The following is a 16,421-nucleotide window of genomic DNA, read 5'->3' on the forward strand; positions in this document are numbered from 1 at the left end:
GAATCTCCGAACCACAAGAAAACAAATTATGCCAACAATTTTAGGGAGTTTGGAAGCAGATCCTTCCTCGGTTGAACATCTGAGGAGAACCCAGTGCTGACTGATCCTTTGATTGAAGACATGATAGACTCTAAGTAGAGGATCTATCTAGGTCATGTCTGGACCTCTGACCCATTGAGAGATAATAAACACATTTTATTTTAAGCCACTTCATGCATGGTCATTTGTTGCCCAGCTATAGATAGGATCTATAACCTCAGCAAGGTTAGGCATGCCTCCATTCTGCTTTCATGGGATGTCCCTATGAATCCCTTATAAAATTTACCCAAAACTAGTGTAATTCTAGATATCCTTGAGGCTAAGCTCTTTGCTTAGCAAATTCAGAGCTGGAATTATCTACATTTCTAGAGTCTCCAGCTGCCTTCAATTCGCCTTTACTGATTGCCCCATTAAGGTAGCAGCCCACGATGAAAGCACAGACAATAATTCTACTCTCACCTTTTTGTTGCTCAGGATGATGACACAGTAGCGCATGTGCATGTTAAAAGGAAGAAAGTAGAGCTTTAGGCTTGAACTTCCTTCCACTCCCAGGTGAACAGTACATGCAGAGCAGAAGAACTCTTTGAGGAAATTGGACTTAATGGCTACCAAAACATGACACAGATCTTGTTGACACATAATTTTATAAGTGCTGTTCAAATAAAGCAGCTATATCAATCAGTAATTAAAGTTTGGGGGTCAATAAAAAAATGCTCAAAGCACTGGCACATGAGATTAGAAGATGATGCACACATTTGTTAATGAAAGTGTGGGTGACCCTAGCTCAAGCTCAATATAACAAAATGCTTAATTTGGACCCTCTATTAAAGATTCTTTCATAAAATTAGCCTTGATATATGTAGTAAAGTGGTCATCCAAGAATCTTCAAGTTTTTGTGGATTATATAATGTTTCACAGGATGCAATGGGTAAGTTGAACTGCAAATAAAGGATTGCTATATATTTGTAGTTTTAAAACATGTCTACAAATTATTTGGTACTGCCTTGAGTGTGGTGATATGGTGGGCCAGACTTAATGACTTGACCCTTACAAATAGTGTGCTAGCATGCAACAAAGCGAAGCAATGTGATTTTTGACACTAGATCAGAAAATACAATGCCACTTCTGCCTAATTCTTTCTCTTTCTTGACTCACTTGTGTTTAGAACTTAATTGACAGCTCATGAAGAAGTCTGGATCACATGTAGAGGCCGTACGTAAATGTCCAGGCCAATGGCTCCAGCTGAGGTCCCAGGCAGAAGGCACCATTGACCATCAGATGTGTGTGAGGAAGCCTTTGAGATGATTCTAGCCCCAGCCTCCCTCTGATGGCAACTGCATTACAGAACCTGAGCTAGAGTCACCCGGCTGAGCCCAGTCACCCCAGAAGTGTCAGACATAATAACTATAATTGATTTTTGTCATTTTATACCACTACACTTCGAGTGGGTTGATCTGAAACTATAGATAATCAGAACATTTTTATATCCATTTTCTATCATCATTCTATCCATCTTTTGTAGACCTATAGTTATTCCGTACGACAAAGTAAACCTGTGTTCTCCTTACAATTCTAAACTTGGCAATATCTGTCACCTAAATAGGTTTGAACAGATTAAGCCAAAAGAGACATAAAGGCCATATATCTAAACATGTTTTTTTTGTACAGTGGAGGGAACTAAGATGCAGCAGTGAAAGGAGAGGTGTGGGCAGGGTCCTGAAAAGGGTCATCAACAGAAAAGGCAGAGGACCCACCCTGCAGACTCCCACCAGGCCAGCAGTCCCTAGGTTTGACATTCTGCCTATTGTCAGAACAACCCCCTTCTGAATATTACATTTCATATTATGCTTTGTACATAAAAATCAGATGTGAAAACAAATAAAAACCATTGTTTTTTTTGAAGTACTTACAGGTTTTTAAGGCATTTGGGGAGCCTTGAGCAGTATCACATCCACTGCTAATCCCATCAGCACTGTCACAGGAAAATATGGAAACAGCATCAACAACACAAAACTCAAAAACAACTCTCTGTCTTAATTTAACCTAGAAGAGCGCTAAGAATTATGGCTATCTCCAATATGGTATGTAAAGACCACAAATATATTTTAAATATCTTTTGATATTCATATCATTTTAGAAATTTAGGAAAATAGAAAAACACAAAAAGAAAACGAACAATCATCCGTATTTCCATCACTCTCTTTTAAATTTATTTTTTAATTTAAATTTTAAACCCCACCTTTTCACTTTGCCACCTGCTTTTGCCTGAACTTGATGCTGTAAAACTATATTGACTATTTCCAAATAATAGTATTTTAAACATAGCCATTCCTTTTCTCTGTTTGATTTTTGTAACTAACACTGTCTTTTCTTTACATCACATTCTTAATGAGATTATTTGCCACTTCTAGTAATTATTCTGTATTTTAATTCTACTCTCAGGCATTCCAGTTAGCAGTGTTAGTAACACCCTTTTTTTAAACATAAAGAACGTTTAATATTTTATGCAATTTGAGCACTTGATAGACACTTTCAGACTGCTATTGACAAAATAGAAGGACATTTAGCATTTATGGGTGATAACGTACACACAGTGAAAAGAATAACAAAGAATGCTTATTATGTCTCAATGTACAGCTTCACTGCCATCTCTTTGACAATGGAGCTCTGGGTAGAATGTCTGATTAAAATCCAGATAATCAGCAAGCCTTATTTTGTCCAAAACTTGTAATCTGTAGTCCATCAACCATTTGTTTTATCATAGTGAGTAGAAAAGCAGACCAATTTGGGATTCATATCCTTTTTCTTTTCTTCTCCTATTTTGTTCGAAACAAGTAATGAAAGTGCCTTTGGAAGAAATTAAAGAGTTGCTTCATCCTCAAGAACACTCCCAAACCCAGAAAAATTGAGTTACCTATGTGTTTGTGATGAAGTCAAAAAGAAAACTTTGTAGACCTAAGAATTTGTATTGATTTGTTTATGAAACCAATGGTTATCATGATTACTAACAACATCAGAAAATAATTTGGCTTGGGGAAATTATGTTTTACCTCATTAATTTTCCTGAATCTACATATTCAGTGATAAACCCCACTTTTTAACAAAACCAGTATCTTTCATGTGCCAAAGACAGAAAGGAAAACAACTTAACTCATTTACTTTTTTGTTACTCCCTGCACCTCAGTCCATGCTTACTTCTTCCTAGATGCTCATTGTTTATTGTTGAAGCTATGGCAGAGGGAATATGTTTAAATCCTTGGTCTTAGGGAATAAATAGCATCACACAAAGCTAAATTATTTAAAACACTATAGATCAAGCACTGTAATATTTCTTGCTAATCCAGCACTGGGCCAGAGTCAGGGAGGAGAACCTTCTTTTGAAGTGTAAAGAAGTGATATTTTGCTTCTCTCTGCAGCAGTAGTGAGCAGCCTTTTTCACACTAAAATGTTCAACATGGCATCGGTTTGGCTCCCTTCAGGGAATGTATAAATCAGCCTTCTTACTCAAGCCTTTACCAACAGGGTTGGGAATAGCTTTATCATAAGCCCTTGTGAAGTTCCTCCAGGGTAGGCATTTTGGGCTGTATCTAAACCAAATAGCAGAATATCTGGCTCTAGTAGAGTTTTTGATGCATCATGGAATGGAATATGAGAGTATCAAGTTTATTCATTCTATCCTCCATACGTCCAAGACTTCCTCAGAAAAAGACCTAGTGGCCATATGGAGGGCATTAAAAATGGGATCCTTGCTGCTTTTTGTACCACTTGGGCCCTTGGGCAGTTGAGAAGAATCTAAAGCAAGGGACTGTAACCTGACATCCAAGGACAGTGAATCGGTGAATTAGAATGGGGAAAAAATTCTATCTTGACTTCAATTAACTTTTAATAGTAATTTAAATCAAATCACAATAGTATTAGCTGTTGCTATGACCTGGTCACCAAATAATTACAGACATGTTTATATCATACTTAAGTTCTTGCACATATCTTCAGATACTGTTTATGTTCATCCATACTTTTTTTTTTTTTTTTCATTTGCATAAGGGCACATATTTTATTCATTTATTTGTTTGGCTGATTCAATACATCTGTTTTGTTCATGTGCCAGGTATTGTGGAGAAAGGCGAGGGGAAGGCAGGGGAGGCACAGAAGATTAGTGGAATTCAGACTCTGAATACTCTAGAGTAGATGTGGTTTATTGTTATTATTTGTTATTATTTATAGGTAAAGAAACAAAGCACTGTGCTTGGGCTTTGGAGTGTTGGTACACTCTCACTCTTGGCCAACCCCTTTGTTTTTTTTTTTTATTTTTATTTTTTTTATTTTTTTATTTTTTTATTTTTTATTTATTTTTTTTTTAAATTTTATTTTGTCGATATACATTGTAGCTGATTATTGCTCCCCATCACCAAAACCTCCCTCCCTTCTCCCTCCCCCCCAACAATGTCCTTTCTGTTTGCTTGTTGTGTCAACTTCAAATAATTGTGGTTGTTATATCTTCTTCCCCCCCCCCCGGTTTGTGTGTGTGTGTGTGTATGAGTGTGTGTGAATTTATATATTAATTTTTAGCTCCCTCCAATAAGTGAGAACATGTGGTATTTCTCTTTCTGTGCCTGACTTGTTTCACTTAATATAATTCTCTCAAGGTCCATCCATGTTGTTGCAAATGGCAGTATTTCATTCGTTTTTATAGCTGAGTAGTATTCCATTGTGTAGATGTACCACATTTTCCGTATCCACTCATCTGATGATGGGCATTTGGGCTGGTTCCAACTCTTGGCTATTGTAAAGAGTGCTGCGATGAACATTGGGGAACAGGTATACCTTCGACTTGATGATTTCCATTCCTCTGGGTATATTCCCAACAGTGGGATGGCTGGGTCGTATGGTAGATCTATTTGCAATTGTTTGAGGAACCTCCATACCATTTTCCATAGAGGCTGCACCATTTTGCAGTCCCACCAACAATGTATGAGAGTTCCTTTTTCTCCGCAGCCTCGCCAGCATTTATCGTTCATAGTCTTTTGGATTTTAGCCATCCTAACTGGGGTTAGATGGTATCTCAGTGTGGTTTTGATTTGCATTTCCCGGATGCTGAGTGATGTTGAGCATTTTTTCATATGTCTGTTGGCCATTTGGATATCTTCCTTAGAGAAATGCCTACTTAGCTCTTTTGCCCATTTTTTAATTGGGTTGCTTGTTTTCTTCTTGTAAAGTTGTTTGAGTTCCTTATATATTCTGGATATTAATCCTTTGTCAGATGTATATTTTGCAAATATTTTCTCCCACTCTGTTGGTTGTCTTTTAACTCTTTTAATTGTTTCTTTTGCTGTGCAGAAGCTTTTTAGTTTGATATAATCCCATTTGTTTATTTTTCCTTTGGTTGCCCGTGCTTTTGGGGTCGTATTCATGAAGTCTGTGCCCAGTCCTATTTCCTGAAGTGTTTCTCCTATGTTTTCTTTAAGAAGTTTTATTGTCTCAGGGTGTATATTTAAATCCTTAATCCATTTTGAGTTGATTTTAGTATACGGTGAGAGGTATGGATCTAGTTTCATTCTCCTGCATATCGATATCCAGTTATCCCAGCACCACTTGCTGAAGAGGCAGTCCCTTCCCCAGTGAATAGGCTTGGTGCCTTTGTCAAAGATCAGATGGCAGTAAGTGTGTGGGTTGATTTCTGGATTCTCTATTCTATTCCATTGGTCAGTGTGTCTGTTTTTATGCCAGTACCATACTGTTTTGGTTATTATAGCTTTGTAGTATAGCTTAAACTCAGGTAGTGTTATGCCTCCAGCTTTATTTTTTTTGCTGAGCATTGCTTTGGCTATTCGTGGTCTTTTATTGTTCCATATAAATGTCTGAATAGTTTTTTCCATTTCTGAGAAAAATGTCTTTGGAATTTTGATGGGGATTGCATTGAATTTGTATATCACTTTGGGTAGTATGGACATTTTCACTATGTTGATTCTTCCAATCCAAGAGCATGGAATATCTTTCCATCTTCTTGTATCCTCTCTAATTTCTCTCAGCAGTGGTTTGTAGTTCTCATTATAGAGATTTTTCACCTCCTTGGTTAACTCAATTCCTAAGTATTTTATTTTTTTGATGGCTATTGTAAATGGGCAGGCTTTCTTGATTTCTCCTTCTGCATGTTCACTATTGGAGAAAAGAAATGCTACTGATTTTTGTGTGTTGATTTTGTATCCTGCTACTGTGCTGAAATCATTTATCAATTCCAACAGTTTTTTTGTAGAGGTTTTAGGCTGTTCGATATATAGGATCATGTCATCTGCAAACAGGGACAGTTTGACTTCATCTTTTCCAATCTGGATGCCCTTTATTTCCTTCTCTTCTCTGATTGCTCTGGCTAGTACTTCCAACACTATGTTGAATAGGAGTGGTGAGAGTGGGCATCCTTGTCTAGTGCCTGTTCTTAAAGGAAAAGCTTTCAGCTTTTCCCCATTCAGGATGATATTGGCAGTGGGTTTGGCATATATGGCTTTAATTATGTTGAGATACTTTCCCTCTATACCTAACTTATAGAGGGTCTTTGTCATGAATGAGTGCTGAATTTTATCAAATGCTTTTTCAGCATCTATAGAGATGATCATATGGTCCTTGTGTTTGAGTTTATTAATATGGTGTATCACATTTATTGATTTGCGTATGTTGAACCAACCTTGCATCCCTGGGATGAATCCCACTTGATCGTGATGAATAATTTTTCGTATGTGTTGCTGTATTCTGTTTGCTAGTATTTTAGTGAGGATTTTTGCATCTATATTCATCAAGGATATCGGCCTGTAGTTTTCTTTTTTGGTTATATCTTTACCTGGTTTTGGTATCAGGATGATGTTTGCTTCATAGAATGAGTTTGGGAGATTTGCGTCCGTTTCAATCTTTTGGAATAGTTTGTAAAGAATCGGTGTCAATTCCTCTTTGAATGTTTGGTAAAATTCTGCTGTGAATCCATCTGGTCCTGGGCTTTTCTTTGTTGGGAGCCTTCTGATAACAGCTTCAATCTCCTTTATTGTTATTGGTCTGTTCAAATTTTCTACGTCTTCACGGTTCAGTTTTGGGAGCTTGTGTGTGTCCAGAAATTTATCCATTTCCTCCAGATTTTCAAATTTGTTGGCATATAGTTGTTTGTAGTAGTCTCGAATGATTCCTTGTATTTCAGATGAATCAGTTGTAATATCACCTTTTTCATTTCTAATTTTTGTTATTTGAGTCTTCTCTCTTCTTTTTTTTGTTAGCCATGCTAATGGTTTGTCAATTTTATTTATCTTTTCAAAAAACCAACTTTTTGATTCGTTGATCTTTTGAATTGTTTTTTGGTTTTCAATTTCATTCAGTTCTGCTCTGATCTTAATGATTTCTTTCCGTCTGCTAACTTTAGGATTGGATTGTTCTTGTTTTTCTAGTTCTTTAAGGTGAAGTGTTAGGTTGTTGACTTGCCATCTTTCCATTCTTCTGAAGTGAGCATTTAATGCAATAAATTTTCCCCTCAATACTGCTTTTGCAGTATCCCACAGGTTTTGGTATGATGTATCATTGTTTTCATTAGTTTCAATAAACTTTTTGATTTCCTGCTTGATTTCTTCTTGGACCCATATGTCATTAAGTAGAATGCTGTTTAATTTCCATGTGTTTGTATAGTTTCCAGAGTTTTGTTTGTTATTAATTTCTAGTTTTAATCCATTGTGGTCTGAGAAGATACATGGGATAATTCCAATTTTTTTGAATTCATTGAGACTTGATTTGTGACCTAATATGTGATCTATCCTGGAGAATGATCCATGTGCTGATGAGAAGAATGAATATTCTGAGGTTGTTGGGTGGAATGTTCTGTAGATATCTGCCAATTCCAATTGGTCTAGAGTCTTGTTTAGATCTTGTGTTTCTCTACTGATTCTTTGCCTACATGATATGTCTAATATTGACAGTGGGGTGTTCAGGTCCCCTGCTATTATGGTATTAGTGTCTATTTCCTTCTTGAGGTCTAATAGAGTTTGTTTTATAAATCTGGCTGCTCCAACATTGGGTGCGTACATATTTATGATTGTTATGTCTTCTTGATGGATCAGTCCTTTTATCATTAAGTAGTGTCCCTCATTGTCTCTTTTTATGGTTTTTAGTTTAAAGTCTATTTTGTCAGATATAAGAATAGCCACTCCAGCTCGTTTTTCTTTTCTGTTTGCATGGTAAATCTTTTTCCATCCTTTCACTCTTAGTCTGTGTGAATCTTTATGGGTGAGGTGGGTCTCTTGTAGGCAGCATATAGTTGGGTCCTCCTTTTTGATCCAGTCAGCCAGTCTGTGTCTTTTAATTGGGGAATTTAAGCCTTTAACATTAAGAGTTGTTATTGAAAGGTGTTGATTTATTCCTAGCATTTTATTGGTTGTTTGGTTGTCTTAAGTGTCTTTTGTTCCTTGCTTTCTGATTTACTGTTTGTTTTCTTTGTTTGTTGGTTCCTTAGGTTGTAGATAGTGTTTTTGTTAGCTTGTTTTCTCTTCATGAATGCCATTTTTATTGTACTAGCGGGTTTAGATTTTTCTTGGGTTTTTATGGCAGTGGTAGTTATTTTTCAGGAACCAAACCCAGTACTCCCTTGAGGATTTCTTGTAAGGGTGGTCTTGTGGTAGTGAACTCCCGCAGTTTTTGTTTGTCTGAGAAATATACTATTTGCCCCTCATTTCGGAAGGATAGCCTTGCAGGGTAGAGTATTCTTGGCTGGCAATCTTTGTCTTTTAGTATTTTGAATATATCATCCCATTCCTTTCTAGCTTTTAGCGTTTGTGATGAAAAGTCTGATGTTAGCCTGATTGGGGCTCCCTTATAGGTGATTTGACGCTTCTCTCTTTCAGCTTTTAAGATTCTCTCTTTGTCTCTGAGTTTTGCCAATTTGACTATGACATGTCTTGGAGAAGGCCTTTTTGGGTTGAATACGTTTGGAGATCGTTGAGCGTCCTGGATCTGAAGATCTGTGATTTTTCCTATACCTGGGAAGTTTTCTGCCACTATTTTGTTGAATATGTTTTCAATGGAATCTCCATTTTCCTCCCCTTCTGGAATACCCATGACTCGGATATTTGAGCGCTTGAGGTTGTCTGATATCTCTCTCAGATTTTCTTCCATGTCCTTGATTCTTTTTTCTTTCTTTTTGTCTGCTTGTGTTATTTCAAACAGCCCATCTTCAAGGTCAGAGGTTCTCTCTTCAACTTCGACAAGCCTGCTGGTTAAACTCTCTGTTGTGTTTTTTATTTCGCTGAACAACTTCTTCAGTTCAGCAAGTTCTGCTACATATTTTTTCAGGACATTGATTTCCTTGTATATTTCCTCTTTCAGATCCTGTATACTTTTCCTCATTTCATCATGATGTCTAGCTGAGTTTTCTTGTATCTCATTTAGTTTCCTTAGAATTATCACTCGAAATTCCTTGTCAGTTATTTCAAGGGCTTTTTGTTCTATAGGATCTAGACTATGAGATTTATTAACTTTTGGTGGTGTACTTTCTTGATTTTTTGTATTTCTGGTGTCTTTTTTTTGGTGTTTATTCATTGTGGCAGGGGGTTTCACAGTCCACCGGTTTGAGACTAATGACTAACTAGGATGTTGCTGTGGTTGCCAATTTGGTATGGCTCCCGCCGTGACTGCTCAGTTGGCCTCTAGTGTCTTGTGTGTGTGGTTGTCTCGGGTCTTGGGCTTCTCCGGGGATCCACCTTTCTGGTCAGCTTGTACTCTGCTGGGCTGGTGGATCACGTACCACAGGGTGTGTGATCTCTGTTGAGCTTTCACTTTCTGTACAGGACTTCTCCCCGTTCCGTGTGCTCTGGCCCAGGCTGTTAGATCGCGCAGTGGCAACCGCACCGGGTGTGTGGTTTCTGTCGGGTCTCCGCCTCCCTGGCCGCACGTCTCCCCCCTCTGTGCACACTGTGCTGGGCTGGGGTGTGTCTTCTGCACCCCTCGTCTATCAGCTGGGCCTTCAAGACCCTGCTCAGCACCGCCTCGCCCAGGAAGTCTACCAGGTTTCTGCTAGGCACAGACGACCGGTCTCTCTGGGTGCCTTTGTAGCACTGTGTAGATCTTTCTCGGGTCTTGTTCACCTTTGTATCCCCCCGGTATAAACCGAGTCTAGTGCCCGCCTGCAGCCTGCTCTCCGGCAGGTTCAAGCGGACCTGGGAACTCTCCTACCACACTATTCACAACCAGAAATTCGTTAGGCTTTTTTCCAAACTGGTGGTCGCAGAGATGGTATCTGCCTCCCAGTAACAGGAAGTTTACCGGGGCCGGAGTCCAGGGTGTGGTGGAGCGACAGTTGGCCCGCCCGTACTTCCTAGCCCTCCCAACACTGGTCGGGACGCCCCACACCCCCAGCCCCGCCAGAGAACCGCGGAGGGAGTGGTAGAGGAGGCCGGCCGCAGGGTCCGGAAAACCCTGCGCCAGGCCAAGCAAATGGGCTCAGTGATGGCCGAGCAGGGCGGAGCTGCCCGCACCTGGGAAAATGGAGGCAGCACCGGGGCAGTGAGTGGCCTGGTGGTGCAGGCGGGAGCCACGTGGGCATCCACCCCCCGAACAGAGCTGTGCCAGGGATCACTCACAGTGCTGTGCCAGGTCGGGCGCTCGCTCTGTCTCTGGTTTGTTGCCTTCCGTGTTCTCGGCGCTGCCGCCTCGGGCTGTTCAGTCGCGGCGCCGCTCGGGCGCTCCCAGGAATCTTATTTAATGCCGGCCTGAAACCTCGAATACTGAATAGGGCAGCTGGCCGCCTTCAGTGCGGCCCCAGCCTCCGGGATCCTGGCTGCATCCACAGCAGCCCTGGCGCCGTGTTCCCTGTTTCAAGACTCACTTTTGCAGCTAAGAATCAGTTCTTTTCCTGCTCCACACTTCAAAGCTGTTGCCTGTAAATGAGGCAGCCTCTCCTGCCGGGGGCAAAGTGGCGTTGAGCCCCCACGACCGGCCAGCAGCAGCAGTCCTCCCTTAAGAGATGGCCAGAGGAAGGTCCACAAGTTTCCTGGCTGCCTGAGGCCCAGTGGCCACCTTTTCCACCTCAGCTACTCCGCGCCAGCCGCCGCAGCCGCCACCATCTTCAAACTCCACCCATCCATACTTTTAAAGTATGGTAGGTATTAGCTCCACCATTAATTTTATTATGCATTGTGTTAATGAAGAAGTACATATTACTATATTACTCCCTTAAAATATTCTGATAATTTATTGAAATATTAGTTTCTTCTGTTCCATGAACTGAATTGTTTTCCCCCAAATTCATACATTGAACTCCTGACCCATAATAAGACTGTATTTGGAGATAAGGTCTATAAGGAGGTAATTAAATTAAATGAGGTCATAAGGATGTGGCCCTGATCCTATAAGACTAGTGTACTCATTAGAAGAGGGAGCTTTCTCTCTCTCTCCCCCCATGCTCACATGAAGAACAGGTCACGTGACCACACAGTGAGATGGCAGCCACCTACAAGCCAAGAAATGAATGAAACCTACCTGGTGGCACCCTGATGGTGAACTCCCCAGGCTCCAAAACTGTGAGAAATAAATTTCTGTTTTTTAAGCTATCCAGTCTGTGGTATTTTGTTATGGTAGCTCTAGCAGACTGAGATATTCTTTAATCCTTGCATCTTCTTTTATATATTTAGAAATACTATTCTACAAAGTACGATAGGCTTCATGAGATTGCCAAAAAGCCTGATAACATTTTAAAAAGTTAAGAAATCCTAATCTAGAGCAACAGAATCATGGAAGATTACTACTTTTAATAGTAATATTATTAGTAATAATTTAATAGTAATATTAATAATATTACTAATAATAATTTATTAGTAATAATTTAATAGTAATATTATTAGTAATATAATAGTATATATATATGCCCTTCCATTCTCTCTGTTTTCCTTAAAGACTTGCTGCTATGGACTGAATGTTTGTGCTCCCCCTACCCCTGCCAATTCACTTGTTGAAACCTAATCCCCAATGTGATGATACTAGGGGTGGGACCTTTGGGAGATAATTAGTTCATGAGGGTGGAGCCCTCATGGATAGGATTAGTGCCCTTATAAAAGATGCCCTAGAGAGTTCTCTCCATATTTTTTTCCATATTAGGACACAACAAGAAGACTTCTGCCTATGAACCAAGAAGCAGGCCATCACCAAGCACCAAATCTGCTAGTGCCTTGATTTTAGACTCTCCAACCTCCAGAACTGTGAGATATAAGTGTTTGCTGTTTAAGCCACATGGACTATGGTATTTTTGTTATAACAGCCCTAACAGACTAAGACATTTGCCTAATTCTAATTGTTACTATTCATTCAGTGTAGTAGACAGAAATATTTTAAAATCATGGCCCTTAAGAATCCAGCTTTGTTGGGTTTTTTGCAAGAAAATTGACCCAGGAAAATATGGCTGCCAGGGTCTTCTTGCATTTGGATGGCTACTCTGAGCAAAACTATTTTGGAACACAGGGATAAATGATGAAAACCCCAAGCTCATGGAGCACAGAATCTGTGATGAAATGTAAGTCTGTGAAAAATAATTACAAATCAGAATGATGAACACTTCAACACTTTTCAAACTTAATTCATATACTCCTATGCTGACCCTACAGTCCATATGTATGAATGTATTTCTTATATTTCTTCTTGCCTGCTCTTACCCATTGTTTCTGCAATTCCCTCTTCCCATACTCCTTAGGTTTGCAGGAAAGACTGCGGCCATTAAGGTCTTAGGCATACTTCAGATCTCAATTTGTATGTGATAAGGCAAATCAATAGAGTACAGTACATATGTGGGAAAGAAAGACTTAGTACCTCATAATTCTACTTAAATGTCTTATATTCTTCCATGAAGTTCTCTGTAATATCTAGATAGTGATTTTAATAAGCACTAAGATCACAGAGTATTTTTTCTTCCATAACGTATAATAGTGAATGCATTCTGCCCTGTAAAACTGCCTCTTGGTGGAGATTTTTGTTTTCTTCTCTACTTCATTGTTGGCTCCTTAAGGGCTGGATATGTGAATTTTTATCCCATATTTTCCATTTCTAAGAACAGTGCTTAAGTTGCCTCTTAATAATATTATTGGATGAGTAAATAACTCAATATTGTTAGAAAAAAGCTGCAAGTCAATCACTTTAAGATAACTGACAAAATGCTCATTTCTAAGCACAGCTGTTTAATTGATCAGTTTCAAAATGTGGCTAAAATCAGTTTCCTGTGATGATCCTTGCATTGATAATTCCTTTCCATTTAATTAGAATAAGAACTTCTTAATTGCTCTTGTTATGCTTATCAATCATGTTACCACAAAGTAAAACGTGTGATGAATATAAAGTTCTATCATCCATGTAGTTTCAAAGGTGTTTTTTATATGCATCTGGTTGCTTACAAAGAACAGCTTAGAGATAGAGGCAATTTTTTTTTAAAATAGGCCATTCTATCATTTTTTAAATGCCAGCTGAAAGATAATTTCATCACTTTCTCACTCACATAAAGAGAGAAAATTTTATTATTTTGGGGAAATACTAGCTGAAGTAAATCTGAGGAGTCATATTAATTAGTAAAAGCTAGGTTGTGCTGCAGTAACAAACTACCCCATATATCTGTGGATTAGTGCAATAGCTTATTTTTTGCTTACTCTTCATATCCATCCTAGGTTCCATCAGAATTCTTGATGAACAAGGCTACATTTCTATATGTGTCACTATAGTAATTGTGGCAGGAGAAGGGAACATAGAAATTTCCTCACTGGTTCTTAAAACTATCATTCAGAAATAAAGCATTTCTCCACACATGCCATTGGCCAAAGAAATTATATATTAATGCATAACTTCAACATTAGTGGAGAGTTGCAATATTACCATCAGCCTAAACAGAGGAAAACAAGAACATTTGTAAAAAAAATCCTCTAGAAAATAGAGTTAGTTTTAGTTTTGGGGGATTTTTTTTAAACCTTTTCTTGTTCTCCCATTTTACCTTGCTGATTAAACCTACAGAGCAGACTAGGGTTTTACTGAGACAATATAATGCTTATATGGTAGACTGCATAAGAAAATTAATCATTGAGGTACTAAAGCAGACGTTCATTCTGCTCATAATTTAAAATGCCAGTTCTTAAATTTTGTTTTTAAAAATTTGTTCAAGACAAACATTAAAAAGAATTTTAAGAAAAACGTGGTGTATACTATTACTAACTATTATTTTATTAAAAGGCCTCATTATGCTGATAAAGACAGATTGATGAAATATTAGATTACTTTGTAACATGTGGAGACAAAGCTCTCTCTTGCAACTCCTCATAATGAAGACTTGGTTGCCCACCCATATAACCATTTGCACTTCGTTCCTCACTGACAAAACTCTAATTTTATTTAGATGTGTATGTGGAGAAGAAAAGTTTCTCAGTCTTCCCCAGCTACATTTGGTCATCTAATTAAAATTTAGCATTGGAGAGCAGAAATAAATGAAACAGAGACACAAAAAATAATACAAAAGATCAAGAAACAACAAGTTGTTTTTTCAAAAAGATAAATAAAATCAACAAACCATGAGCTAGATTACCAAAGCAAAAGAAGTAGAAGACCCAAATAACACAAATTAGAAATGAAAAGGGAGACATTACAACCAATATAACAGAAATACAAAGAATCATTAGAGAGTATTGTAAACAAATGTATACTAACAAATATGAAAACCTAGAGGAAATGTATAACAGAAAGTACCCAGACAGAACCCAGAAGAAATAGAAAACCTGAACAGACCAATTGCCTGCAATAAGATTGAAGCAGTAATCAGCAATCATACAACAACAACAACAACAACAAAAGCCTAGGACTGGACGGCTTTACACCCAAATTTTATCACACCTTTAAAGAGGAATTAATACCAATTCTCCTCAAACTATTCCAAAAAAATTAAAACACAAGCCTTTCTCCCAAACTCATTCTATGAGGCCAGCATCACTCTGACACCAAAACCAAAGAAATATACAACAAAAAAAGAAAATTACAGGCCAATATCCTTGATGAAGCAAAAATCCTCAACAAAAAACTAGCAATCATATTAAAGCAACACATCAATTATACACTACAATCAAGAGGGATTCATTCCAGGCATGCAAGTATGGTTCAATATAAGAAAGTCAATAAATGTGATACACCATATCAACAAAACCAAGGACGAAAAACATATGATTATCTCAATAGATGCAGAAAAAGCATTCAACAGTATTAAACATATCTTCATGATAAGGACTCTCAGCAAATCAGATATAGAAGTAAATGATCTTGACACAATAAAAACCATATATGACAAACCAACCACCAATATTATCCTGGTATTGATATTAAGAGCAGGAACAGGACAAGGATGCTCACTGTCACTATTCATATTTAACATAGTATTATGTACTAGCCAGGGCAATAAGGCAAGACAAAGAAATAAAGGGCATCTGAATTGGAAAACATGAAGCCAAACTGTCCCTGTTTGCAGATGACATGATCTCATATATAGAAAAACCTAAAGACTCTAACAGAGCTGATTAATATTTCCAGTTATGTTGCAGGACACAAAATCAACTCCCCGAAAGCAGTAGTGTTTTATACTACAATAACAAACCAGCAGAAAAAGAAATCAAGAAAGCAAGCCCATTTACAATGGTTGTCAAGAAAGTAAAACACCTGGAAATCAAACTAACCAAGGAGGTGAAAGATCTCTACAATGAAAACTACAAAAACCTATTGAAAGAAATTAAAGAGGCCCCACAAAAGGTGGAAAGACATACCGTGCTCTTGGATGGAAAGAATTAACATTGTGAAAATGTCCATACTATCCAAAGCAATCGACAGATTCAGTGCAATCCCCATCAAAAAACTAATGACATTTTTCACAGAAATAGAAAAAAACAATCCTAATATTCATATGGAACAACAAAAGACCCCAAATAGACAAAGCAATCCTAGGGAAAAAAAAAAATAAAGCCTGAGACATAATATTGTCAGTCTTCAAATTATATTACAAAGCTATTGTAAAAAACTGCATGGTACTGCCATAAAAACAAACACTCAGATCAATGGAACAGAGTAGAAAACCTGGTAATCTACCGACATACTTAAAGCCAACTGATCCTGAACAAAGGCAACAAGAAGATATCTTGGGGAAAAGACTGCCTCTTCAATAAACAGTGCTGGGAAAATTGGACATCCATATGTAGAAGAAATGAAACTGGACCTGTACCTCTCATCATATTGCAAAACCAACTAAAAAATGGATTAAAGACTTAAATATAAGACATGAAATTATAGAATTGCTAATAGAAAGCATAGGGGAAACACTCCAGGACTGGGTGAAAACTTTATGAAGAAGACCTCAAAAG

The 16,421-nt window shown here is 38.1% G+C and overlaps 1 protein-coding gene across 1 annotated transcript in view; it reads right to left on the bottom strand.

Moving 5' to 3' along the window:
- The window catches only part of CFAP47 (cilia and flagella associated protein 47), a 578,552-nt gene that overhangs the window by 282,867 nt on the left and 279,264 nt on the right, over positions 1-16,421 (bottom strand). The window contains 2 exon segments of the mRNA XM_063084619.1: positions 499-644; positions 1,950-2,011. Of these exon segments, the coding sequence (XP_062940689.1) occupies positions 499-644; positions 1,950-2,011 (208 nt within the window).

Source organism: Cynocephalus volans, chromosome X (assembly GCF_027409185.1).
Source record: "Cynocephalus volans isolate mCynVol1 chromosome X, mCynVol1.pri, whole genome shotgun sequence".
In the NCBI taxonomy this organism is placed as follows: domain Eukaryota; kingdom Metazoa; phylum Chordata; class Mammalia; order Dermoptera; family Cynocephalidae; genus Cynocephalus; species Cynocephalus volans.